General features: G+C 40.6%; 3 protein-coding genes and 2 long non-coding RNA genes across 6 annotated transcripts; 2 read left to right on the top strand and 3 right to left on the bottom strand.

Moving 5' to 3' along the window:
- Window positions 1-1,104: 1,104 nt before the first annotated feature.
- Window positions 1,105-14,029, bottom strand: LOC131134887 (TRPM8 channel-associated factor homolog). The gene is made up of 15 exons (XM_058080560.2): window positions 13,916-14,029; window positions 12,478-12,585; window positions 12,322-12,380; window positions 9,937-10,002; window positions 9,114-9,783; window positions 6,910-7,123; window positions 5,776-6,067; window positions 5,401-5,702; window positions 5,135-5,309; window positions 4,955-5,049; window positions 3,758-3,968; window positions 3,344-3,580; window positions 2,326-2,549; window positions 2,124-2,237; window positions 1,105-2,021 (listed from the first exon to the last, which is right to left on the bottom strand). The coding sequence occupies exons 5-15, from the start codon at window positions 9,758-9,760 to the stop codon at window positions 1,779-1,781; spliced, it is 2,754 nt and encodes a 917-aa protein (XP_057936543.2). The 5' UTR covers window positions 9,761-9,783; window positions 9,937-10,002; window positions 12,322-12,380; window positions 12,478-12,585; window positions 13,916-14,029; the 3' UTR covers window positions 1,105-1,778.
- pnkp (polynucleotide kinase 3'-phosphatase) lies at window positions 10,862-18,490 on the top strand. The gene is made up of 17 exons (XM_058080569.2): window positions 10,862-11,163; window positions 12,239-12,285; window positions 12,502-12,765; window positions 12,834-13,133; window positions 13,228-13,307; window positions 13,379-13,436; window positions 13,511-13,618; window positions 13,836-13,907; window positions 13,976-14,024; window positions 14,520-14,590; window positions 14,836-14,928; window positions 15,555-15,651; window positions 15,734-15,795; window positions 16,079-16,188; window positions 17,503-17,590; window positions 17,669-17,736; window positions 17,856-18,490. Exons 1-17 carry the CDS (start codon window positions 11,043-11,045, stop codon window positions 17,974-17,976), a joined length of 1,809 nt encoding a protein of 602 aa, XP_057936552.2. The 5' UTR covers window positions 10,862-11,042; the 3' UTR covers window positions 17,977-18,490.
- Window positions 16,371-17,842, bottom strand: LOC144899687 (uncharacterized). The gene is made up of 3 exons (XR_013628026.1): window positions 17,446-17,842; window positions 17,269-17,370; window positions 16,371-16,406 (listed from the first exon to the last, which is right to left on the bottom strand). It is a non-coding gene; the product is annotated as an uncharacterized LOC144899687 (long non-coding RNA).
- Window positions 18,160-21,394, bottom strand: LOC144899688 (uncharacterized). The gene is made up of 3 exons (XR_013628027.1): window positions 20,663-21,394; window positions 20,419-20,568; window positions 18,160-18,295 (listed from the first exon to the last, which is right to left on the bottom strand). It is a non-coding gene; the product is annotated as an uncharacterized LOC144899688 (long non-coding RNA).
- Window positions 19,355-27,805, top strand: mfrp (membrane frizzled-related protein). 2 transcript variants are annotated; one of them, XM_058080930.2, is made up of 13 exons: window positions 19,355-19,625; window positions 20,178-20,286; window positions 20,426-20,551; window positions 21,776-21,919; window positions 21,983-22,202; window positions 22,280-22,410; window positions 22,501-22,626; window positions 22,793-22,869; window positions 23,915-24,063; window positions 24,925-25,055; window positions 26,129-26,263; window positions 26,374-26,501; window positions 26,577-27,805. In XM_058080930.2, the coding sequence occupies exons 1-13, from the start codon at window positions 19,572-19,574 to the stop codon at window positions 26,799-26,801; spliced, it is 1,755 nt and encodes a 584-aa protein (XP_057936913.2). In that variant the 5' UTR covers window positions 19,355-19,571; the 3' UTR covers window positions 26,802-27,805. The 2 variants fall into 2 exon arrangements, with proteins under 2 accessions (XP_057936913.2, XP_078649176.1); XM_078793050.1 differs by having other exon boundaries at window positions 22,280-22,626.
- The last annotated feature ends 29 nt before the right edge of the window (window positions 27,806-27,834 follow it).

Genomic DNA, 27,834 nt, shown 5'->3' with positions numbered 1-27,834 from the left:
TAGCTTATAAATTAAATATGAGCATTCTATGAGCATCATTCACTTACTCGAACAATTTGATGCAATTGAAGAATCTGAACTTGTCCAAGAAGACATTTTCCCTTCCGTATCCAAAAATCCCAGCCTCCCGTCTTGAGTCCTTTAAAATGTGTCCGCGACTCTCTTTGAACTTTTGATGTACTTTGTAACTGACCTATTTGGCATCACGTGATTCATGTGAAACCATCCCCGTCTAACTGAACGCTACTTGTGGTTGCCATGGTGACACCCGCCATAGTCGAAGCGTCTCGGGAAATGACGCCTCGACTTTCAAGATGGCTGAACTAAACTAAATGTTAATATTTATTCGAGTCGTACCGATAGTGCACTACACAGCACGGCTATGGATGTGTCCGTATCCTAGCTTGTCTGTTGTCGTAAATGCTATACTGTAAGGCATACCGAATTATGTATGATGCTAACAGCTTGCTAGTCGTCTGTTTCGATTGACATAAATTACTACTGCTTGGAAGAATGAGTAACCTGTATGTAAACGTGTGTGTGTGTGTGACGTTAACAACACGTACGATCTTTGTTCTGTGGACTTCATCCACAATGGAGCGCCTTGATTTGCTGCACAGTAAAGGTGAGCTGATCGATGCTAATATTCCTTCATACTGTGACAGTTTAATTTGGTGTAAATTGATTGGTCATGCCTGGGTGAGACTGGGTGTACTGATGACGTCAAGAAAATGCGACCCGAGTAGAGAGGTTGGCGGCTTTTTGGTGGGTGTTGTTGTTGTTGTGTTCAATAAACGGAGCCCACACGTCCTTTTTGTCAAAAAAGAGCGACCTTACACTTCACCCGGTACAATACTATAAAGATCGGTTCTCTTCTATAGTTAAAAATTGAATGAAATATTGTTGTATTCAGATACTAATTTCATCTTGCCCTGTATTCTTACTCTATCTCCCAATCTTGTCGTAGTCTATTATGGAAATTACGGTAAAAAAAATCTTACTGTAATAATGGCTCAACCAGTTCTAATTACAATTAAGTAATTGTAATCCTGCTGTGCTTGTGCAACTGTCATGTTCTTCCACCCAACAAATTGACAACTACAATGAGTTGTTGCAGCAAATTATTTATTTCTAACTTGTCATGTAATTGAGTTCATTGAAATGTAGACATACAATCAAAGAATCAATAACATCCTAATTCATCTAAATAATCCTTACTTTACATAATATGCCTTTTATTATCTCCCACAGCCTTGCAAATGAATGAAGTATTTGCGTATTCTAATGACGATGCAACCTTACTTGTTATTCATCTTATCATCATGTCAGTGCTATAGATACTTTGAATGCATCAGTGCTTTTCTTATTTGAATAACTACAATAAAATACTATCATGAAAATTATATGGTTAGACGCCCGGGTACGGACAATAATTTAGGGGATTAAGACAATTATAACAAATTCAGTTTAAACAAGACTAATATTTTTGTGACTTTATAGTTTGATTTGTGCATGAAATAATCCATAAAATGTGAAATGTATGGCTCAATTTTCCATGGATGAACATTTGGTTACTCACACTGACATTTTTGGCATTCATACTACAATATTGCATAAAATGTGTTTTTTTAAGCCACATAAAGAGAAAGGTAAATAGTCACACCTCTCCAAGAGTAGTTTAAAATATATTACCCAAGTACTAAGATAAAACAACTCTAGTAGAAGAACCCACTAAACCCTGTAGATGTCTGCACGGAGATCAATAGCAGTGAAAAGGTTCAGTTGTACTGAACCATGGGGTGATCGGTCCAAGGAGGAAGTTTGGATAGCTTCTCCTCGGTACCGGTATCTATCGGCCAGCTCCAAGCCTTAAAGAACCCACACAGGTTCATCCCCACAGCTTGGGAGAAGGTCTCAGCGTAGAGGTTCATCTTTCCGTCGTTGTCCTTTGGATAGTCGTTGATGGTGTGGTAAGCAGCAAAGACGCTCTTAAAGGCATCCCAACCAAATTTTTCCTGGAGCTACGTGAAAGGGAAGATGAACATTTTCATTCATTCGCATTAGTTCTGTCTGAGGTGTCATCGTTTTTCAAGAACTTATCATGAAAGGTTACGTTCTCTCACCTGCAGGTACGTTTCCAGAGCCAACCACACCTCCCACGACTTGAGTGGCTTTCCTTCTTTTACAAATTTCTCCAGTCGACTCTTCCTGTCCTCGGGAGTGAGAGCGCCGTGAGCCTGTAACACGGCAGGAAATGATGTTGATGTGTACGTGAAGCAGACATCAACAGTAAACAGTCGCTTCAAGAAACAGTAAGAACCTCACCTTTGTCCTGTCGATCCCGAACACTTCTTCATGCACATACACCGACCAAATGTTGGTCGTGCACTCTGTAGTGTGTGGTCGGAACTCCCAGCATGCTCTCTGCTGATTGTGTCCAAGCTCATGGATTGGTCCCCAAAGGCCCGCAGTCTTGGCCTTCTCCATATTGACCACATTATCTGCCGCAGCCTGGTACATCATAATCGGGTATCCTGCGTGCATCCAACCTGGGGGTTGGATCAAGTGGCATCATGGTGAATCCATGAAGACAAAAAAGACATTTTCATTCATTTCATTCATTCATTTTCTACCGCTTTTCCTCACGAGGGTCGCTGGAGCCCATCGCGGGGTACACCCTGGACTGGTGGCCAGCCCAAAGACAAAATAAGAAGCCAAAAAGTTACCACTTCCACACAAAATAGGAGGAGAACTCGATCATTCATTCATTCATTTTCTACCGCTTATCCTCACGAGGGTCGCGGGGGTGCTGGAGCCTATCCCAGCTGTCTTTGGGCGAGAGGCGGGGTACACCCTGGACTGGTGGCCAGCCAATCACAGGGCACATATAGACAAACAACCATTCACACTCACATTCATACCTATAGGCAATTTGGAGTGGCTAATTAACCTAGCATGTTTTTGGAATGTGGGAGGAAACCAGAGTACCCGGAGAAAACCCACGTATGCACGGGGAGAACATGCAAACTCCACACAGAGATGGCAGAGAGTGGAATTGAACCCTGGTCTCCAAGCTGTGAGGTCTGCGCGCTAACCACTCGACCACCATGCAGCCCAAAAAATTTCTTTTTGTAAATGTTTGATAAATATTTTGCACCTCTGTGACCTTAAAATGTAGTGATGAAAAAAAACATAATGTATGACAAATAAAGAGGCCTTTTGCATAGATGCCATACAGTTATGCAGATAACGTCCCAGAGGGGATTCTTGTTCTAGCTTGTTCTAGGACACATTACGCAAAAACTTGCAAATTAGCATTCATCATAACATACACATAACACACCATGAGATATTTGCACATCTGCAACAAAGCGTTCTTTGCGGGAAAATTTTGGAGGGGTTGCAGCCAAGTCAGCAACGCTTCGCATGATACTGTCCCAGAATGTTGCCAGCAGGTCTGGCTGATCCACATTCCGGACTACATCAGACGGTAAAGTGAGGACGATGTTCTCAAACTCCAATTCTGCCCAGGGGGAAGGAGCTGTACGCAGAACGGACCAATCGGCTGCTGTTGTCACACCTGGAAGGAAGACAGAACAAAACATCAGATCAGATGAAAATATCATTTTAACAGTTTTGATTTAATATCTATTGCTGTAGTAAAAATAGTATATGCAGTATATGGTCAAACATCTCCAACAGTATTACTTCTATAGCGTTTACTTTTCTAAATATCAGACAATCGTACCCTACTCACCAGATTTATAATACGGTGCTGGTACTGCTACCTGCACTATGACCTCTACGCCTCCCACTTGGGTTTGGGGTGGAGCCACCAGGTAGATGAGACCCCCCCACAAGTTCCACACCTGCATTATCTCGGCGGTAATGGGAAATTCCTCACAAACAGTGGGTGCTCTCTTCAACTCTTCAGACTTAAGAAAATCTGTCTGACAACCAATTTGGACCTGTGGAGGAAATATATATCAATAATAAATATATATTAATTCATAATAAATATTGCAATGTGGATGTTCATTGATAAGTTCCACAGACATGTTCAAACGTGGGATGGGAACTTCGGATGTCTAGGCTTGTTAAAAACGTTACTTTGTGATGTCACAGAGGGACGGACTTCCTTACATGGTTCATAGTTAGGAAACATTTTGTGCATGTGACCAATCAAAGCGTTGTGGGCATGCCTGGCGGACGTTTTGCCAGGAAGCACAAATAAAAGGAAAGACAGCTAGAATAGGTGCAGATTCTGAAAAATGGAAAAAAAAATCTGTGCTGGTTATTGTGTGTAGCTGCTCTATAGGAGACCACAACTCAATACAAAGGAAAATGAGCATAATAAGTCCCCTTTAAAGCTGGACTATCCAGGATGCCTTGCGGGCATTTTGAAATAATATCAAAAATTTGATATGTTTAGCGGGCTGCGTGGCGGTCGAGCGATGAGATCCGAGTTCAATTCCACGCTCGGCCATCTCTGTGTGGAGTTTGCATGTTCTCCCCGTGCATGCGTGGGTTTTCTCCGGGTACTCCGGTTTCCTCCCACATTCCAAAAACATGCTAGGTTAATTGGCTAACTCCAAATTGTCCATAGGTATGAATGTGAGTGTGAATGGTTGTTTGTCTATATGTGCCCTGTGATTGGCTGGCGACCAGTCCAGGGTGTACCCCGCCTCTCGCCTGAAGACAGCTGGGATAGGCTCCAGCAGTGACCCTCGTGAGGATAAGCGGTATAAAAATGAATTAATGATATGTTGAGCACTTAGTTGTTAATTAATGTGATGCGTTAACTTGCTGTGGATGTGTCGTTTTTTGGTTTTGTTGCACCGTGAGCAAGTATGTTGAAAGAAATGAAGGTTGTGTTCTTATTCAGGGGACTGAGGCACCATTTTGTTCCCCAATATAGTTATATTATATATTATATTATGAGGTCCTGTCATACCTTCCATTCCGTGTTGACAAGCTGAGCAGGTATGGCCATGTAGGTCCTCATACCAGGAGAGAGATAGAGACCAGTACTGATCCACTCTTCTTTTTCTGACACACAAGATCGATAATCAACAGTTAAATAAGTCAACACAGTTTCGAGATTGAGCCTTCAAAACGCCTAACAAGGCTTAACCTGCTGTGTTGACGTTCAGAGGAACCCTGTGGTTGTAGACCACAGCTAATGGGGGGATGTCTTTGATGAGGTAAGGCAGCAGGTTGTCAGGATCGGGGCAAACCTTGTACAACTCCTGACCCACATTGAGGAGGAAGTGGTCTTTGGGAGACGTCACTGGGCGGCTTTCACTTATCTTAAATTTGGCCATAAAATAAAAAAAGCTGTGACAATGGGGATGATGGCTAAGTACGGTAATGTACAGTATACCCAAGAACCGTACTTACCTGGGGCATGCCGGTTTTTTTTATGACATGCATGAGGGTGGACAGGACCTGAGCGTATGAGTAGCGGTCATGGCCGTTCATCTTTAAGAAGGTGGCGCAGTCCTTTCCCAACCTTTTATAGTATTGCTCCTCATTCTTGGTAAGATCTTGTCCCTGAGTCACATGAGCAGCAAAGCGCTGTAAAAGATGGCGGAAGTGGTAAGCGTCTTTGGCACTCTGACTGGGCACCGGCGCCTTGAAGACTTCCCCCCTAACGTATGCACCCAACAGGCTCAAGCCCATTTTGTTGAGGATCTTGTTCCCTGGAATTACAAGCAAAGTCAGTTCTGATGTTCAAGTCCCACTACGACAGAAGCTCGTGGTAGAGTCTCATACCTGCGAACTCTGTCAGTGGGTTTTGGCCTCTGTGTTGTTGTACCCAGTACCAGGCATGGCCGCCGAGCAACAGGCCCCCCCCTTCCGCCACAAAGTTGTGCATCTCCTTTGCATATTTGTCAGTGTACACCGAGCCCACAAACACACTCAGGTCATTATGGAAGTCGGTCATGCTGCATTCAAAGCCAAACGTCTTGAAAAGGTTGAAGGCATGCCCTTTTAGGGCGCCAACAGTGCCACGTCGATCTTGATCCAACCAGTGAACGACGTTCTTCCAAAATGGAGCCAGTTCCTGTGTTGAACAAAAATAACAACACCGGTCTGTTCATCAAATGACACAAAATAGTCGACTTCTAGTACGCTAGTCGTTAAGGCAGGGGTCTCAAACTCAATTTACTTGGGGGCCACTGGAGCTAGGGTCTGGGCGAGACTGGGCCGCATCAGGTTTTTAAAAAAAAACAAAAAAAACGCATTTATTAAAAACTGAAAAATGAATAAACTTTGCTTTGGTTTTGATTTTCTACAAGAAAAGCTCTGATAAAACATTCCACTGTTATCAAATATCTTAAGTTTTATTTTTCTACACAAAATAAGATGAAAAATAAATAAACAAATCAAGAATAAAGAAAATCAATCAATCAGTAATAAATAAATATAAATAAATATAATAATAATAATTAAAAGTTAAGAAAGCACATATAGTTGGTGGGTAGACAAATGATTTTTTCAGATTAAAATGAACAAAGCATTATTAGAGCCCTGTAGACATGACAAAACACGACTATAGTCACATTTATACTCTTTTTATTTACAACATATTGCGCAACTGCAGAGTCTTGAGACACATGCTAACTCGCAAACTAGAGAGCTAGCCACCTAAACGGTAGCCTTCAAGTTATATCCTTTAAACATAAATAGCCAAAAACTTACCACTTCCACACGGATAGGGAGGATAACTATTAACAGTTATTTAACCTTTAACGTGAACATTAATCAAACGTAATCATTTTTTCTGGGTACATGATACCATACAGCATCCATATCAAACTTGCGCGGGCCTCAAACTAGTGTCCAGCGGGCCACATTTGGCCCGCGGGCCGCGTGTTTGAGACCCCTGCGTTAAGGTAAAGGTACCTCTCTTCCTAGCAACGATTCATGGCTCACAACGATGACACGCCCCAGTCCGTAATAGCTGGCGGCTATAAATGGCGTTCCATCTTCTGTCATTGCGATGGGGAAGGCAAGTTGTCCATGAACAACAATCTCAGACGTAATCGCGTTGCCAGTATTAAACTCGGATATCCCCTGCAGTAAGAACTCCAGGTCTTCCTGAAAATCTTTACCGATGCTGTATTGAAAAAGAGCAGAAGCATGAACGTCATTGTAATTGTTGCAGTTTATCGGCTGATTCAAAGAAAGAAAAATTATTTCTCGATAGCGGCTTTCTTACCGATGTCCGATATACCAATATTATCCAGCACTTCAGTTTTGCGGAATGAAATACCACAGTACACTTCTTTTACTTTTACAAGAAAAGTAGCTATTCTCTTTTACGCTTTTCTCTGGGTACTCCCACATTCCAAAAACATGCCACTCCAAATTATCCATAGCAGGGGTCTCAAACACGCGGCCCGCGGGCCCAATGTGGCCCGCTGGACACTAGTTTGAGGCCCCCGCCTTGATATGAAAGTTTAATGTTTGATATGGATGCTGTATGGTATCATGTACCCAGAAAAAAATATTACGTTTGATTCATGTTCATGTTAAAGGTTAAATAACTGTTAATAGTTATCCTCCCTATCCGTGTGGAAGTGGTAAGTTTTTGGCTATTTAAGTTGAAAGGAAATAACTTGAAGGCTACCGTTTAGGTCGCTAGCTCTCTAGTTTGCGAGTTAGCATGTGTCTCAAGACCCTGCAGTTGCGCAATATGTTGTAAATAAAAAGAGTATAAATGTGACTATAGTCGTGTTTTGTCATGTCTACAGGGCTCTAATAATGCTTTGTTCATTTTAATCTGAAAAAAATCATTTGTCTACCCAACAACTATATGTGCTTTCTTAAGTTTTTATTATTATTATTATATTTATTTATTACTGATTGATTGATTTTCTTTATTCTTGATTTGTTTATTTATTTTTCATCTTATTTTGTGTAGAAAAATAAAAATTAAGATATTTGAGAACAGTGGAATGTTTTATCAGAGCTTTTATTGTAGAAAATTGGGACCAAAGCACTGAAAAAATTTGTATATTTTTTAAAAAAATTTTAATTTAATTTTTTAATAAATGCGTTTTTTTTGGGGGGGGGGCTGATGCGGCCCAGCCTTGCCCAGAACTTAGCTCCAGTGGACCCTAGGTAAATTGATTTTGAGACCCCTGGTCCATAGGTATGAATGTGAGTGTGAATGGTTGTTTGTCTATATGTCCCCTGTGATTGGCTGGCCACCAGTCCAGGGTGTACCCCGCCTCTTATCCGAAGACAGCTGGGATAGGCTCCAGCAGGTATAGAAAATGGATGGATGGAAGTAGTGTCCTATAATGTGTTTATTCTACGGCTCGCATTAATAACTTTGCACACATTCATGGTGAATATATGTAATAGCGACTGAGCGTCACAATAAATATAAGCAACGACATCTCATTTTTTTTTGCCACTATCGGACGATAACATGAGTCAGCTGATATTAAAATTAATATGAATCAGCTGATATTATAATTAATATGAGTCAGCTCATATTATAATTATAGTGGTAACGATATCGGCGCATGTGTGACGCCAAGGCCTTTGGATTGCAAATATGTCATTTGTAAATATGATGCAATAATTTGGCACTAATATGTTTTGTTCATATTGCGTGATGATGCTGAATGCGTGTAGTTTATAATTTCACTCATTGTATTAGTCGGGAGTTTCACACTTTGCACTTTTATGCGGATGTTTGTGCCACATTGAAAAATGCAGCTTTACAAATTGTAAGTTGCCGGCATAATTTGATAATATATGTATAATAATAAATATATAATATGTGTACATTTATTCAGAAGACTTGCTGTATTTGTCTAATTTTCATCACAGTAAAAAAACAAAAATATAATGAGTTACTTACACAACATTAGTTTGAGAGGAAGAGCTGCTGCTTACATCGGTATCTGTGATGAAGTACTGGACAATATCGGAATATCGAATATCAGTGAGAAACCCAATATAGTATTGAGCATCTCTGCCATACATGTTTTCCACAATAAATATGCTTTTTGTAACAGTGATTAATAGAGTTAAAATGTGTGAAAGTATTGCAAATACAAATGTACAGTAAAATAAAAATAGAATATACTTACACCACACCCTTCCAGGATGATGGAATCTGAGGGTACACAGGCACGCACTCAGCCTCAGCGGGATGTTCAGTGAAGTAAATCCCGGCCACGGCAGAGATTTTATTCCCTCCGAAATGAAGCAGCGTGTTTTCCTTTTGGTGACTCGAAGCCCAATGCCACGCTTGCCCTCCAATCAACACTCCGCCACCATTTCTCAGAAATGCCACCAGGTCTTGTACATCGCTTCCAAGGGTGTAGGCACTTGTTACGTACACCCCAACGTCCAGATTCTTTTGGAATGCCCCCATAATTTTACTTTGGAAACCGGAACCTTTGAGCCCATCAGCCACTGCTTTAACGCTGCTGTGGACGCCCACTGACAGGTTGTTTGACTCATCCCCTCTCAGCCAGGTCAGTGCATTTTCTACGAGATCGGCACATTTACTCAGGTAGGCCTCGTGACCCATGACCACAATCCTTCCGGAGCCGTACTGAGAGGCAGCCATCAGGATCTGGCCTCGGTTGTTCATAACCAAAGGGAAGGCATGGTCTCCGGTGAGAATCAGGTTACAAGGAACAGGATTGCCTCTCAGGTCCACCTCCTTTAAGCCTCTCATCAGGGCCAAGTAGGCACGCTGCTGGGGACTTTGGGGCGGCTGCGTCGACATGGTGATTACCAAAAAGGGATGTCCTGTGAAAACATAAAAGAGTTGGTTATATCTTACATATTACAACAGACTTTGTACACTCACAGATCTTCATTAACAGCTTTAAACCAAGTGAGATTTAAGTCTACAATATATATATTTTTTAAAATAAAAGATTACGAGGTAATATTTTTTACCAGACTTAGCAGTTCAACTCGAAGAAACACAGAGCAACACGGCAGCACGCACATTTATTCAAACTCCTAAACACAACAGAGGCGGGACAAATTAGAACAACCAATTAAAATTGTTTTAAGAAATAAAAACATAAAACGTTATTGGACAAATAGATATTAAATGACATGTCAAACAGGATACTTTTCTTTTATTTTAGGAAGGTGTACGCCCTGGTAAAACTCGCTAATCAAGTCCATGAATCTACTGTATTTGTCTAAGTTTGTGAAACGCAAAGAAGACACAACTCTTACAACTAACATTTTGAATCATTTACATAGCAAAATGAATGCATTAAGTTGTACAAACGCTAGTCAGATCCAATCTGAATAAAGTCTGATTATTATCTTTGTGTCATAGTTCTCAAGTTAAAAATTTAAGTTTTACGTAATATATTTCATTCATAATTTGTTTGTAGCAAATTTTCATTAATAATTAATTTTTACAAAATGTCAGGGGCCAATAAAAAAAATGCGTGAAAATGGCCCCCGGGGCACACTTTGGACACACCTAATTAGTCGTTTCATAACATGCTTATACCGTACAAAACATTCTCCATATTAAACTTAATAAACGGATAAAACACCCATAATTACTCACCGAAATTGTGACAAACCAGGGAAAACAGCACTTGTAAACTCTTATTTTATGTAATTGTCTTGAGCTTCGTTTTTCCAGTTTTTCCTCTTATTTAGAGTCATGTATTCTCTTATAAATATATCTCCGGAGCAGTAAATGCTACTGTTGTTCCCAGCAAACGTGACAAATATTAGAATTCAAGTAATCTAAACACCAACAATGTAAACGCGGTTCTTTACCTGTTGTTGTGTTGTGAATCCGGAAATTGCGGAAAAGTTTAACCGGAACCTTTCATGCGAAGTTGTTTCCGGACGAGCCTATTATAGTGAAGGACCGTCGGCACCGCTACCAAACAAAGTCCATGAATGGACCTTTTGGAGAGGTTGGAATCGTGATTGTTGATTGAAAAACGTCGATTCTGTTAGGGTTTTGTGTTTAAATGACCCTTTACGACTTTTATTAGTACTTTATTCAATAAGTTTGCTCCGCGATGTTTTGCTTGCTGGTCAGTGATTCTGGAGCTCGGGTGCCTCTGGAGGACGGACGAGCGGTTCTGTTGGGTCGGGGTCCGGACACCGGAGTCGCCGACAAGAAGTGTTCCAGACACCAAGGTGAATTCAACATTATCAACAAGAGATAAATTAACTTTAAAGATGACTTTTACCTTCATTGAAGACGTGATTCTTGTGAGTGTTCACAAAGACACACGTACAATACCTTTCTATTTTAGTCATTTCTCGTATTCAATAATGTTTCTCAACACAACAACCTAAAATTGAGCCAAATAAACGTTCAAGTGCCAGCGTTTTGCTAAAGAAAAACACTGTTTTTGAACCGAATTCACGAAATAACTCATGACAAAACGGGAATATTTGTGTCTTTCTGCCACAACTCTGGCCTGTGATTTCCGCCTTAAGGGAATCGCGGAATTGGCCAATAAAAACGTAATCTAATCTACTGTTCAACGTGGAATTTGGCAGAAATGTAAATAAATAAAATGTTGTTGTCGTCGGGAAGTGGGAAGTATATTTTCGACGGACCGCCCAAACGTGGCGGAATGGCATCACAAACATTATCTCATCCCTCCCAAAACATGTCCAGACGGCGACCTGAAAACTAAAAAAGTTGCCGAAAAATGTTTAAAATTCCTCCCTTACGGAGTGCGAATGGACGTGAAGCACGTTTATTCTTTCTCCCAGATATTATCTAATTTAATGTCTTCTATATTCCTTGACTGTCATTACACCACATTGTTTTATTGCCATTATCATTCCTATGTATTCATAATTGACTCCATTTGGCAAACAGGAGGTGAAGGAATTCATTCCTACTGGTGTGAAACAGAGTTGAATTAAATAAGTTTAGCTTCTTCCTACTCCTTTTTTGGAGATGTGGACTTGTGAAGTGTACTGTCTGATGTACTCCGGTATGCATGTTCAAAAGTGCACACTCCATGCTGGTAAAATAAAGTTTTAAATGACAAAAAAACACACGTTATACGTGGTTATACGTACATTCAATGATAGCTAACGTTAGTACTATTATTAGCTGACAGCAAACATAACTAATGTGTCTTGTTTTTAAAGCAGGAAGAGGCAACGTCAACACCAGAATCTGAAATTGAAACATGACTGATACGTTGTCCATTGCATGTGTGGCTGTAAAAGCTGTTTGTGTTTCCTCTAGTGAAGGTGGTGGCTTGCTTTGCAGACCAGGATGTGGTTGTCACTCAGGTATGAAGACAAACAGGGGGAAATATTGTGACATACCTTATGTGTCCATCTATGGCTTTGTAGTTCTTAATGAAAGACACCAGGTAACACTAAACCTAAAAACACATCATGGAGTTAATATTTGTCTTTGGTGCGTTTAGCAAGTCATTGAATTCCCTGCTTGGTCTTTTATGTAAGAAGATAAATGCTTACATGCTTTATTCTCTTCTTTCCCAGCTGGGGCCCAATCCCAGTTTCCTGGAGGACGAGAAGCTTGGCCGCGGCCAGTCTGGTAAACTCGGTCATGGGGGTACCCTCTACCTGGTCAACCAGAAATACCCGTTTCGAGTTTGCTTCACTTCAGAATCAAACAGTCCTGCACATAAAGGGCGGAAAGATACAAGAAAAACACAAGGCGGGAAAAACAGGCAGGAAAAACAAGCGCCTTGCAGTCCGCCCAAGCGTAGTATAAAGGATTTTTTTTCTGCCTCTCCTATGAAGGTATGGACTTTCCCGATCTACGGTATCTGTACTTCAGTCAAGTCAAGCCCTTTTCCATCTCTGTCCAGTCGTCAAAAAGGCAGCTGAGCTCAGAAAGGGAGCATCCTGATGCAAAGCGCCCCAGAGGAGATGAGGCGTCCTCAGGTGGATGGAATAAACAGGAAGTAGATGAGGATGAGAGATGCGTTGAGGAAAAGCTCAGGCAGCTGCAGGAATTGGCGGAAAAGTCTGAGAGCTGCGACGACGATACCAAGCCCGCATCATCTTGGGCTTCTTCCTCCTCCTCTTCGGTCTGCGTAAAGAGCACGTGGCAGCACATCGGCAACCTCATGCTTTATACGGCAGCTGGCGTCAGAGGAAGCGACAAGGTTGGCAGTACAGTACTTTACAGTACATACTGTATGGTATTTTCTCATGAATACACAATAAATACAGCAAATACTACTTGAATTTCTTCCCCAGATTGCTGGCTTTGACATAGACGGCTGCGTCATCACCACGAAATCAGGCAAAGTCTTTCCGACTGCACCGGACGACTGGAAGTACGCAAACGGTCCCTAAAGCTGCAGTTTGAAATGTTTGAAATCTTATTATTTGTTTGCGTCATTAACAGGATTCTCTACCCTGAGATTCAACCTCGGCTGGCTAGCTTGATCAAAAAAGGGTACAAGGTAAGAAGGAGCAAAACAATGACGTCAACTTTTCGGTATGGAAGAGTCGTTCCATGTGTTTCTCTTTCCTCTAGGTGGTGTTCTTTACCAACCAAATGGGGATCGCTAGAGGAAAACTGAAAGCAGAGGTCTTCAAATCAAAAGTGGAAGACATCCTCGCCACACTGCAGCTGCCCGTGCAGGTGGATGTTGAGTCCAAGACTAGTCAATTGCAACCCTACCAAAGAGTCCAACAATTCGAGTCCCGATCCACCGTGTTGTTATGATGAAAAGGGTCAAAGTGGATGTTCATGGTCAACCACTTTTCTCCATACTAAATTTTGACATGTCCTGTTAATTACATGAACTTGCCTAGCGTGTACACTTGAGATTATGTTTGGATTCTTGTCTGCTCCTAAGGTGTTTGTAGCAACTGGACCGGGAATCTACAGAAAACCGACAATGGGAATGTGGAATCACTTGTGTGAAAAGGTACGTACCAAATGATTACAAGCTGTATGACAACAACATCGGAGTCGTTATGTGTGATTCCTCCACAGGCCAATGCTGGGGTTCCTGTTGACAAGACGCAGAGTTTTTACGTTGGAGGTAAGTCTGCTTGAATGCTTTGTTTTCAAAGTGTTCAGATATATTTCCGCACTCCAAATTAACCAAATCAGAGCTTGGCCTTTCTCACCTATTAATGTCTTCTATTGGTATTAATGTTGCATCATGCCATGGCAACACTGCACCATCCAGGCCTGGTCTCCTATTGTGCTTTTGTCACATGTTAGTGCTAGCGTTGATGCTAATATTGTTGCTTATTGTTAGTCTTTGCCATCTTTGTTTGAAGAATATTATAACAGAGTTAATAGTGAGCACATTCTTACAGTCATGCTTCTTCTCGCTACTGATGATGCCTGTCACGTTAAGAAGTGCATGAGCACTGATTTGCATTTAGGACAAATTTCCCATCCTCATGGGAAGTAGTTATTACTTATTTCTTATTATTTGATTGATTGCACAGATTCATACCTTGAAAGCACATCTATACCGCATAACAATACAGCGTGTACAGTCACATCCTCTGATTTTACCTCAAAGATGCTGCAGGTCGGCCTGAGAATTGGGCTCCAGGGAAGAAGAAGAAGGACTTCTCCTGCAGTGACAGACTGGTTAGACCTCTGTCTTTCATGGTGGAAAATTAATGTACTTGTATTGTTAGTTCTTACCTGCTAAAGAATATATATTTGATCATAAAATAGTTCAATTGTTAGATTCAGTCATTATCATTACCTTGGATACAGAATTTTGAACATGTATGAGGCAACTGAAAATGCTTTAAAAATGTGTTTAAAAATGAATATAAAGTGTTGATAAAATAGTAAAACTGTGTTATTGTTCTTTTGCATTTCTATAGTTCGCTCTGAATATCGGATTACAATTCCACACTCCGGAGGAGTACTTCCTGGGTTGGAAAAGCGCTCCTTACAGCCTACCACAATTTGACCCTGTGAGTTAAAAAAAAAAAAAAAAAGTACTGCAAGTTGAGAAATGTGTGTATTTAGCGGTAACGTGTAATGTTACAAGGTTGTGTTTTTTTTTTCTGGGTTATTGGAAAAAAGTTACAAACCAGATTTGAGGTGTTTCATAACAGTTCCCGGACTGTCACAAAAGATTGATTTGAAGTTTTCCCCTTCAAAGTAGTCCCGCCTTCTCCGTACGCCTTCATTCACTCTTGGAAGCATTCTTCCAGTATCTTACCATCTTAATTATGTCTTGAAAACGAGTCCCCTTGATGACCCCCCCCCCCCCCCCCCCCCCCGGAGGTTTGGAAAGAGCCAGGTCGGGTGAGAAGGAAGGTTGCTCCAGCACGGCCATCTTGGACTTGGAACTGCCAGGAGCCGTCCTGGCCACAACTTTGGCCTCTTCTCACGCATAACGAAGCAAACACTGCAGGATGTCGGATGACAGACATGCTGGTTGATTATCTGGCATCTGTGGAAGTTCACATCGAAGAATGTCATCAGTATCGACAGTCCTGGAACTATTCTGACACACCGATATACTGTACTGTCCCTGCTGTTTAGATTTAGAATTTGTACATATTATCATGATTTTTTTTTTTTTAATTATTAGAGGAAGCTTGACTCCACTGCCCAACTGTATGAGCCTCCGTCCGCCTCTCTCACCTCCAGCCAGCCAGAAGTCCTCGTGGCTGTGGGTTTCCCCGCAGGTAAGTGGAAAGTGATGCATAACTTGTCTTTCATATCTCTTTCACAGTACAGTCCATCTGATTGCTTCCCTTTTCTCCGCAGCGGGTAAATCCACATTCTTCCACACGCATATTATCCCAAAGGGTTACGTGTATGTCAACAGGGTGAGTCCTGCTATTAGTCAAAGAAGCCATCTTTTGAATTCATCCTGCTTGAGGGTCTGCAGACACAGGAACAAAATGACAACGCCAGCACATATGTGTTGTAAAAGCTGTATATGTTTACTTTGTTGTCAAATTATTAGCAAGTACTTGTTTTGAATGATTAACTATACATGACACCAAACTCTGACATCTTCACTGAGATTATAGTTATTGTTAGGATTTGTACATTTGTGACATATAAGTATTTTTCCAGGCGGGATTAAATGTTGTGTGTATTTTTCAGGACACGCTTGGTTCATGGCAGAATTGTGTGGCTGCATGTCAGCGTGCTCTGAAAGAAGGCCGCAGCGTCGCCGTAGACAACACCAACCCTGACCCGGAGTCCCGCAAACGGTAACCCGCAACGTGTCTTTCTTGCAGTACGTAGTATATGTGTATTTAAATACTTAAACGCTACAGTTGCATGAAAAAAAAAGCAGATAGTCATCCTTTCAGCATACAGTATTGTCCATTTGCTGAAGTTAAAATTCAAAGTGAATGTTATAGACCAGGGGTCTCAAACTCAATTTACCTGGGGGCCACTGGAGGTAGGGTCTGGGCAAGGCTGGGCCCTATCAGGTTTTCCCAAAAAAACCAAAAAAACACATTAAAAACAGAAAAATATACAAACTTTTTCAGTGCTTTGGTTCCGATTTTCTACAATAAAAGCTCTGATAAAACATTCCACTGTTCTCAAATATCTTAAATTTTATTTTTCTGCACAAAATAAGATGAAAATAATAAATAAAAAATAATAAAAACTTAAGAAAGCACATACAGTTGGTGGGTAGACAAATGATTTTTTTCTGATTAAAATGAACAAAGCATTATTAGAGCCCTGTAGACATGACAAAACACGACTATAGTCACATTTATACTCTTTTTATTTACAACATATTGCGCAACTGCAGGGTCTTGAGACACATGCTAACTCGCAAACTAGAGAGCTAGCGACCTAAACGGTAGCCTTCAAGTTATTTCCTTTCAACTTAAATAGCCAAAAACTTACCACTTCCACACGGATAGGGAGGATAACTATTAACAGTTATTTAACCTTTAACATGAACATTAATCAAACGTAATAATTTTTTCTGGGTACATGATACCATACAGCATCCATATCAAACTTGCGCGGGCCGCACTAACATTAAACTTTCATATCAAGGCGGGGGCCTCAAAGTAGTGTCCTGCGGGCCACATTTGGCCCGTGGGCCGCGTGTTTGAGACCCCTGTTATAAACAGCACAGAAGAGAAGTCCAGTCCCCCATTTTGTTGGATAGCCGTGTCTTAGGGTATTCTTTAAAATACTGTATAGTAGCATTTTCATAACAATGGATTAGATTTCGTAGTACTTTTCAAGGCACTCAAAGTCCTTCATAATTCACACCTCAGTCACAAACAAGTTATCATCATGTCATCATTCAAATAGCGTACCTCAGATTCCTGTATGTCCTCTTCCAAAACTGCACCAGAATCCTGTTATTACTACTTCCGCCAGGAGAGGGCGCATAAGCGCAGCAATGTTGATTTCAGTCACTGGAGAGAGAATATTAATATTGATTTATCTGAGAAAGCAACAGTGTTTCATTTTGTTCATTGATAACTAATCACCTCTTTGCGCTGGTAAAATAAATATTGACTGCATCATGTTTTGGCATTTTCTTTCAGTTACTTGGACGTGGCCAAAGCGGCGGGGGTGACCTGTCGTTGTTTTCACTTCTCCGCCACTCTGGAACAAGCAAAACACAACAACCGAGTATGGTTCGCTTCTCCATGCTATCACGTGTGGCCCGTGTTCTGTTGATGAGTTTTAACGTGTTGTTTTTGCCGTCAGTTTCGCGAGATGATGCCCTCCGACAGCAAACACATGAAAGTCAATGACATGATTTTCCAAAGCTACAAGTAAGTGACACCGGACAAGAGCAGTTAGCTTGATTTCTCATTTGGTTTAGTCCATGTATATACTCAAGCTGTCATCTTACCTTTGCACGATGTGGTGACTTTTTGTCTTTCGTTAACAGAAAACACTTTGTGGCTCCTGTTCTCTCCGAGGGATTCTCCCAGATTCTCAGCATCCACTTTGTACCGAACTTTAAAGACAGCCAATCAGAAACATTGTTCAGACAGTTCTCAGAGGGATGACGGTCTTAAGCTTTGCTTTCATCAACAACAAATAAAGATTCCGAACAAATGTCCTAGCAAGGAACGATCATGAAGGAAAAACGTGGACAAATCAACCAGGATGATTTTTCACGTCATGTCACTCGTATTAAGTTTAAGAGAAACATGTACAAAAATTGATTAGACTGTAAGCTTTCGATATCGACATTGACAATAAATAGTACAACATGCTTGTGATTACCTTTTGTATGCTTCCACAGAAACGTCTGATCATTTATAGCAGGGGTCTCAAACTCAATTTACTTGGGGGCCACTGGGTCTGGGTCTGGGTGAGACTGGGCTGCATCAGGTTTTCCAAAAAAAAAAAAAACGCATTTATTAAAAACAGAAAAATTTAAAAAACTTTGCTTTGGTTCCAATTTTCTACAAGAAAAGCTCTGATAAAACATTCCACTGTTCTCAAATATCTTACTTTTTATTTTTCTTCACAAAATAAGATGAAAAATAAAAAAATCAAGAATAAAGAAAATCAGTAATAAATAAATATAATAATAATAAAAACTTAAGAAAGCACATATAGTTGGTGGGTAGACAAATGATTTTTTTCAGATTAAAATGAACAAAGCATTATTAGAGCCCTGTAGACATGACAAAACACGACTATAGTCACATTTATACTCTTTTTATTTACAACATATTGCGCAACTGCAGGGTCTTGAGACACATGCTAACTCGCAAACTAGAGAGCTAGCCACCTAAACGGTAGCCTTCAAGTTATTTCCTTTCAACTTAAATAGCCAAAAACTTACCACTTCCACACGGATAGGGAGGATAACTATTAACAGTTATTTAACCTTTAACATGAACATGAATCAAACGTAATATTTTTTTCTGGGTACATGATACCATACAGCATCCATATCAAACTTGCGCGGGCCGCACTAACATTAGACTTTCATATCAAGGCGGGGGCCTCAAACTGGTGTCATGCGGGCCACATTTGGCCCGCGGGCCGCGTGTTTGAGACCCCTGATTTATAGGGACACATCTAGCAAGTAAGATTTTTTTATTGTTGCTATAAACAGATCCCTGCTTTCATGGGGATAATTTCAGATTGTCCTTTATAAGTCCCTGGTTTTTCAGATCAGCAATTTCAGTTAATTATATCATACAGCAGAAAAACAGTAATATTTAAGAAATGAAATGAAGTGAAGGCTTCCATCTACACGTGAACGTGTATAAATAAAACATTTTAGAAGCTTAGGCGATCATTAATAGGGATTACAGGCCCCCCCACCTTTCTGTGCCCCCCACCTTCAGCGCTCAGTCCTCTCAGCTGACTCGGCTTTGTTCAACACTTGGAAGGAGTTTCTAAAAAAGTCTTTTGTCGGCACTCCGACATCTCAAACCATGAGAAGTGCGGACATATTTTTTGGAAGTGAAATGAATACGATCATTTTAACGTCTCCATGTGGATCATGTCGATGGTTGTCCATCATGAGACTGCTCTGATGCAAAGCAGGAGTCAACACCGGAGTCTTGGAATAATTGTTTAATATTTCCCGGTGGACACATGGAGTGTGTTTTGGTTCCCTGACAGGAGCAACGCAGCAAAGATGTCTGATCTCAGCCAAGTCGTCATCAACATTGACACCTCAGACATTTACAAGGTGAAAATTGATGGCTATTGACATTTTATAACAAAGTTGGAAATAATGTCAATTAATTTATTAGTCATAAAGGCTGTGTTAACTAACATTTTAACATTCTTAAAAATAAGATGGTATTGCTGGAAATACATTATTCCTAGTAAGTACAGTTTATATATGGTATAAAATTAAATTGTGTACATAATTGATATTCATTGTACTGAGTAGCCAGATGTTTAAGTTAAGTTCCATTGTTGTCTTTTGTTATCCCCTTTTCTTTTTAGCCATCCCTGGTACACCTCACAAAATGATGAACTCACTATTCAAGTTTCCATAATAGCCAATTATGTTCTCCATTACGCTATAATCACTTCCTATTGTATAAAATAATGCGGCAATAGAAAATATACAGCATGTAAAAAAGCAGCATGCTTGAAATGTTACATACTACAAATACTACAAATTAGTAGCAATGTACAACTACTGGGTAAATTAAATAAACAGAACACAGCATTGTTGCATTGGGTCCTATTAAGATGCGTTCAATGAATGTATATTTTCTGCTGCGCTCAGAATGTGTTCTGCAACCCTGCCTTTGAGCTAGAAGGGGAGTGTGAAGAACATGCGGAGGGATTTCGAGCGACCTCGTCCACCTCTGAGCCAATTAAACCACAAACAACTGGTAAGTATGCACGTTCTGGAAGTGCGCCTTAAACGGCCTTTAGAGTATTCTTGGCATGTATGTACATAAACGATGAAAAACTATGAAATACATTGGATGTTTGGTGTCTTGCCGTGTGTGTTTGTGTGTTACCGTTTAGGCCGAGGTTGGGGTCTTTTTGTGGTGTGTGTTCTGCCATTGCGGCATCGATGTAGACTGGTGGTCTCTGCTGCCGCCCTGCTCCTGGTTGCAGCTCTTGGTCTGACATTGGCCCTCATCCTCACGCGTATGTCGCTGCTTCTTCTATAGTTCAGAATTGATTACAGAGGACAACAGTTAAAAAAAGACAGGCAGGCTTCACAACACATCTTAAAACAGAGTCTGCAACTGTGCCAACCGGAGGTGGAGACTGAGACTTTGGACTCAAATCCAAATGACACAGCAACTGATGGGTTTATTGTCCCATTGGTGGACAAAGTGTCTTTCTCCAAAACGCAGTTGTGCCTTAAACTGTATTATGGAAAGCAGGAAGTGAACAAATGTAACAGTTACTGATTGTAAAAGTACCAGCTTTGCTTCTACTTTCTACTTTGCCTACAGAGAACATACTAACTCCTTATTTCTAAAATCACAAATACTTCAACTTGCTGATATAGTTCATCTTCAAACAGCTAAAATAATGCATAAGGCTAAAAATAACCAATTAGCTAAAAATGTCATCCAATACTTCTCTACAAGAGAGGAGAAATATGATCTCAGGGAAGAAGTACATTTGAAACACTTCTATGCTAGGACTACGTTATGCTAGCCATAGCATTTCAGTATGTGGAATCAAACTATGGAATGGATTGAGTAAGGAAATCAAACAATGCACAACGATGAGCCAATTCAAGAAACAATACAAGCAGTTGATGTTTGCTAAATACAAGGATGAAGAGTCTTGAACCAGTCATGATGTGCTATATATATCACTATATTGACACGCACTATGGTACCCATTATGGCATTGGATGCTCATATCACCCAGTACTTTGGTACGGGACAAAAAATTAAAAAATTAAAAAAATGTTTAAAAACACCCAAAAAATTAATAAAAATTAATAAAATAAATTAATAAATAAAATAAATTTGCTAAATACAAGAATGAAGAGTCTTGAACCAGTCATGATGTGCTATATATATCACTATATTGACACTTACTATGGTACCCATTATGGCATTGGATGCTCATATCACCTCCTACTTCGGTACGAGGTACATTATTAAAAAAAAACCTTAAACTGTATTATGGAAAGCAGGAAGTGAACAAATGTAACAGTTACTGATTGTAAAAGTACCAGATGGAGGGGTAGGATTTAATAAGCTTTGCTTCTTCCTACTCCTTTTGGACATGTGGAACTGGGAACTGATTATGGGATGCACTCAATTGGAATCTGATGCATGTTCAAATGAAATAAAACCATTACCATTACCATTACCATTGTAACATTCTACTGTATCCTCAACCAAGAGGCAAAAGGTGAAGAGGTTGAGGAGCAACTCCTGTCCACCAGCCCGTCAAACATGCAGAACGCAGGAGATGGAGAAGGGCCCACAAGTCCTGCAACCAGAAACCAACATGACAGTACGGCGGCCATGACCACGACTCAAACACGTAGGACTTTGCTGCTCTCACTACCAGCGATGCATTCATCCTGGTAACAATGTTCTTCCTCAGGTTGTGGAGGATTTTTAACCGAATCCGAAGGCTTCTTCAGCTCACCGAACCATCCCGGCTCCTATCCGCCGAACACATTGTGTGTGTGGGTGATCCAAGCCACGCCCCCTCACTTGATCCAGATCCATGTGTCGTCGCTGAACGTGGAGGGCCCGTCTCCATGTCTTTTTGACTGGTTGGAGGTGCAGGAGCACGTGGAGCACAGCTCTTTGGCCACCAGGTTGCGTGCGGTGACATTTCTTTCATTAACTGGAACAAACGTTCCAATTAAATGGCCGTGTGTGGCTCCGCTGTAAGGTTCTGCGGTGTCGTCGCTCCACCGACGGTCAACACAAACAGCAGCACGGTGTGGGTGACCTTCCGCTCCGACGGCAGCATCGCAGGCAGCGGCTTCACGGCGCAGTACAGGACATTACTGCCCGGACACAGTCAGTGGTTTGTGGGCGTGGATGAGGAATTCAAGCAGAGGGACTCCTTCAGAACACATTTGATGTTACGTACCTTTACGTGTTTCTTAGAAAGTTGCTCCAGAGAGGAGTTCATGTGTGACGGTGGTCGCTGCCTGCTGCCCGTGTCCGTGTGTGACGGTCACCCAAACTGCCAGGACCAACAAGACGAGGCCAACTGCAGCCAGAAACACAACGGTGAGAGAATGCAACCGAACACACCGGGGAATGAGAAGCGTCAATCAAATCCATTCCCTCTTCCATGAAAGGCATGAAGCATGCATCGTTATTCCACCAATGTCGTGGATCATCTGATTGATTGATTAGTATTGATTGATAGTCGATGTATGCCATTCATGTACAGAATGCGGTGGGCAGAAGACGAGGCCGCATGGCTTCCTGGCAAGTCCAAACCACCCCAGGCCTTACCCTCACCAGCAGGTACATTCTAATCTGTTCCGGGCCCGGCAATCACACGCTTAACCAGGGGTGGGCAAACTACGTCCTGTGGGCCATAAAGTGCACGTCAAGCTTGTTAACCCTGTGTTCCATTCATTAATTCATTCATTTTCTGCCACTTATCCCAGGGGTGGGCAAACTACGGCCCGGGGGCCACATCCGGCCCGCCAAGTGTTTGAATACGGCCCGCCAAATCTTTCCAAAGTATTTCATTTAAACTCAACATACAACCTGGCATCATGGCCTGAGCCAACCTTTTGATGGTTTTATCAATTTCGTTTTTTGACATGGTCTGTTGTTTACAAAGTGCTCCTGAAAAAAGGGACACAAGCACATAATAATAATAATAAAAATAATTATTATTATTATTAGATTATTATAATTATTATTAGAACTATTATGGTTATTATAATTATTATATTAATGCTAATTATTATATTAATTATATATAATATTATTGTTATATTTGCATATTTTACATAATAATAATATAATAATTATTATTTTAATTTTATTGTAATTATTATAATATTTTATTATTTTTAAAATATTTTAATATAAAATAATAAATAATAATAGCAGATTGCATGACAATTTTACAGATACAATAATGCCAGGTGGACTGTTACGTGTAAAATATATAGTCTGCCCCCCCCCCGTAAATTTTGTCATATCAATGTCAAAAAGTTTGCCCACCCCTGACTTATCCTCATGAAGGTCAAAATTTTTCCAAAGTGTATTTTTAAAAAACTTTTATCATCAAAGCTGTAGTCGGTAATAGTACTATTTTCAATAACAGTAATATGTACACCGGTCCATCCATTCTATGTCCTTATTACTAGTATTACGGTAATTATAGGGGCAAGCAGACAGAGTTTTGCTTGATTACAAGTAAACAAGAAGGGACAATTTGTGTTGATATTCAATGTTAATAGTTAATATTCTGTATTACATTTTTTTTAAGCCAATATGCCCCCCCCCCATGTCAAAAGGTTTACCTACCTCATATTCCTTTGTGTGCCATTAGTTCTGTGTATGGCGCATATCTGTTGAGGAAGGCCACGTCATCACACTGAGCTTCAAGAACTTCAGCCTGGAGATTCAGGACGTGTGCGAGTTTGATTACGTGGAAGTTCATGACAGCAGCAACACGGGATCTGGAAGAGTCCTGGGAAGGTGAAAGATATGGTTGTTTTATTATTCAATACACCATGTGGACAAAAATATTGGGACTCCTGTACACTTGGCAGCATTCACATTTCTGGGAGGTTTCTCTATGAGATTGTGGGAATTTTTTCTTCCTTCATCGAGAATAACACGTGCACTTTAGAGTATCTGACAGGATGAAGTTCTTCAAACCAAACTCGGTTAAGTTAGGTTTGGTGCTACACTAAAAGCAAAAGGTCATAGAAACTGTTATCATGTATAGATTTACCTGAAGTAATGAAATATATTAGACCAGGTATTCCAACCACGGCGCCATCAAAGCTCATCAGATACGCCGCGGGAAATTATCTAATATTCAGGGGTGTCCAAAACTTTACCACAAAGAGAAATATCTAAGGATGCAGGGTACTACTTTGATGTTTTATTTATAAAAACGCTTTTTAAAACAATTTCATACATTTAAAAACAAAGTTTTGTGTTATTAGTGTCAACATTTCAACCTTTTCTTTACATTTTTTGTAGTGTTTACATTTCATTTATACAACATGCAGCGGGCTAATAATAAACGAGCCTGCAGGCCACACTTTGGACACCCCTGGCCTCTCTGTTTGTACATACAGCCAGCAACGATTATTATATTATTTCTGTTCATTTACAAAAAAATACTGTAAGTTTATTTTTTTAGTTTGATGCCAATTTTCAAGGTCTAGTCCATCCCAGCGGATGGAGACCTTTGTCCCAATACTTTTGTCATCATATACTTGACACCGTTGGTAACTTCAGGGGCAAGGGTTTCTATATGTAGTGGTACATGTGACTTATTGACAGGTTGACAGGCGGTTCCTGTGTTTTCTACCCATGTTGTCCTAGGTTTTGTGGAACCACCCTCCCCCCGGACCTGACCTCATCCGGCCACCACATGACCGTGTTGTTTGTGGCTGATGAGGGAGTGGCTGACAGTGGCTTCAACGCAACATATCAGTCTGTGTCCCTGCTGGAGAGTGAGTCGTTTCTAGCCTTCCCCCTTTTTCTGCACAAAATAAGATGAAAAATAAATAAATAAATCAAGAATAAAGAAAATCAATCAATCAGTAATAAATAAATATAATAATAATAATAAAAACTTAAGAAAGCACATATAGTTGGTGGGTAGACAAATGATTTTTTTCAGATTAAAATGAACAAAGCATTATTAGAGCCCTGTAGACATGACAAAACACGACTATAGTCACATTTATACTCTTTTTATTTACAACATATTGCGCAACTGCAGGGTCTTGAGACACATGCTAACTCGCAAACTAAACGACCTAAACGGTAGCCTTCAAGTTATTTCCTTTAAACTTAAATAGCCAAAAACTTACCACTTCCACACGGATAGGGAGGACAACTATTAACAGTTATTTAACCTTTAACATGAACATGAATCAAACGTAATAATTTTTTCTGGGTACATGATACCATACAGCATCCATATCAAACTTGCACGGGCCGCACTAACATTAAACTTTCATATCAAGGCGGGGGCCTGTCATTTTGCTTTATTTTAGTTTTATTTAGTAATAAAAATAAAATAATAAAATCTATTAGCATGTATTCACAGCCAAAGCTTTCTGTTATTAATTATCAAACTAGTGTCCTGCGGGCCACATTTGGCCCGCGGGCCGCGTGTTTGAGACCCCTGCCCTAAACCCTGATGTGGAGCAAGTTGTTTTGAGGCTACCATGTTGCTACTCTTCAGAGAAGATGCAATTTGCCACCTGACTTGTGTATGCAGGTCAAGGGTCAATGAGCTTACCAAACAAATTTTGTGTTCCAATAACTTGTGTTAAAACGGTATTCAAACGGCCTGCCTGCTTTTAATTATTGCACACTTTCTGTAAAGCCTATAAACTTAATTTCACTTCTCATACATCAGTGTTTGTCTGCTACATGATTTATAAAGGAAAATTACCTGGGGTGCCCACACTTTTCCATACCACACTATATATATAAAACAGTATAACACATGAGTACTGTATCTTTTTACCTCCAGTGAAGTCCTCCTGTGCTTTTTTTGTGTCGTTCCTAAAAGGGACATGTGGTCCGAGCCAGTTTACATGCAGTACCGGGGAGTGTCTTCAGCCACAGTGGTTGTGCGACGGCTGGAACGACTGTTCAGATGGAGCAGATGAACAAGATTGTGGCAACTCCACCTATCCTTCCTTCAGTGAGTCAATGCAACCTCTGACCTTCATCTGAGGTTGTGAATCACACGTTAGAAACAATATATGGATTTGTTGCATTTAATACCTTGAGTTGTTGACTTCATGCCGCCAGCTTCACCGTGCGAGTCCATCGAGGTGGAGATGTGTCTGGGCCTCAGCTACAACCTCACCTCGTTCCCCAACATTTGGCTCTCCATCTCCGATCAGAGAGAAGCTGCCACCGTTTTGCGACAGTACAGGGTACAATTATAGCTTTTTGGGAAAAAATGGTCCAAAGTGGACAAGCACCCAAAACTCCCTCCTCTGTGACCAAAGGTTCTGATGGAGCTGGCCTGCTTCGAGCCCTTGAGGAGACTGGTTTGTGGGATGTTCCTGCCACAGTGCAGCCCCCAAGGAGGAGTTCTCCAGCCCTGCCGCTCAGTCTGCTCCTCGGCCGAGCAACAGTGCAGCCAAGCCCTGGACCTCTTCTCCTTCAGCTGGCCCTTTAACTGCCATCTCCTGCCGGACTCAAACGACCCCGTGGAGTGCTCACTGCCTTGACTGACTCTTTGGAAAATGATCAGTGTTGATAAAAGAAAGCAAGAGCTTGTTGAGGCTTGCCAAACCCTGCACAACATCACAAATAATATAGCTGCTTTCAATCATACTGTTGACAAATTTGTTTAACTTTCCAAAAAAACTAACAAAAAAACTTTCTTCACTCTTGTTTAAAACAATACTAGTCATGTTTATCTACCTTCTTGGCAAAGGATCATGGTCCATCACAATGAGCCCACATACACGGATACGTAGGCGGTGACGTCCAGCATACTAGCTGGGCAATAGCTGCAACAAACTCCCAGAAATGTGTTTAGTCTACATCAGGGGTCTCAAACACGCGGCCCGCAGGACACTAGTTTGAAAGTTTAATGTTAGTGCGGCCCACGCAAGTTTGATATGGATGCTGTATGGTATCATGTACCCAGAAAAAATTATTACGTTTGATTCATGTTCATGTTAAAGGTTAAATAACTCTTAATAGTTATCCTCCCTATCCGTGTGGAAGTGGTAAGTTTTTGGCTATTTAAGTTGAAAGGAAATAACTTGAAGGCTACCGTTTAGGTCGCTAGCTCTCTAGTTTGCGAGTTAGCATGTGTCTCAAGACCCTGCAGTTGCGCAATATGTTGTAAATAAAAAGAGTATAAATGTGACTATAGTCGTGTTTTGTCATGTCTACAGGGCTCTAATAATGCTTTGTTCATTTTAATCTGAAAAAAATCATTTGTCTACCCACCAACTATATGTGCTTTCTTAAGTTTTTATTATTATTATTATATTTATTTATTACTGATTGATTGATTTTCTTTATTCTTGATTTGTTTATTTATTTTTCATCTTATTTTGTGCAGAAAAATTAAGATATTTGAGAACAGTGGAATGTTTTATCAGAGCTTTTATTGTAGAAAATCGGAACCAAAGCACTGAAAAAGTTTGTATATTTTTCTGTTTTTAATAAATGCGTTTTTTTTTTTTTTGGGAAAACCTGATGCGGCCCCGACCCCTGGTCTACATGCACTATTTATTGCCTTGGCAG

This window comes from Doryrhamphus excisus, linkage group LG8, assembly GCF_037039965.1.
Source record: "Doryrhamphus excisus strain RoL-2023G ecotype Guam linkage group LG8, RoL_Dexc_Guam_v1.1, whole genome shotgun sequence".
Classification (NCBI taxonomy): Eukaryota; Metazoa; Chordata; class Actinopteri; order Syngnathiformes; family Syngnathidae; genus Doryrhamphus; species Doryrhamphus excisus.
The sequence above is the reverse complement of the archived record's forward strand: the minus strand, read 5'-3'. Positions and strand labels throughout refer to the sequence as shown.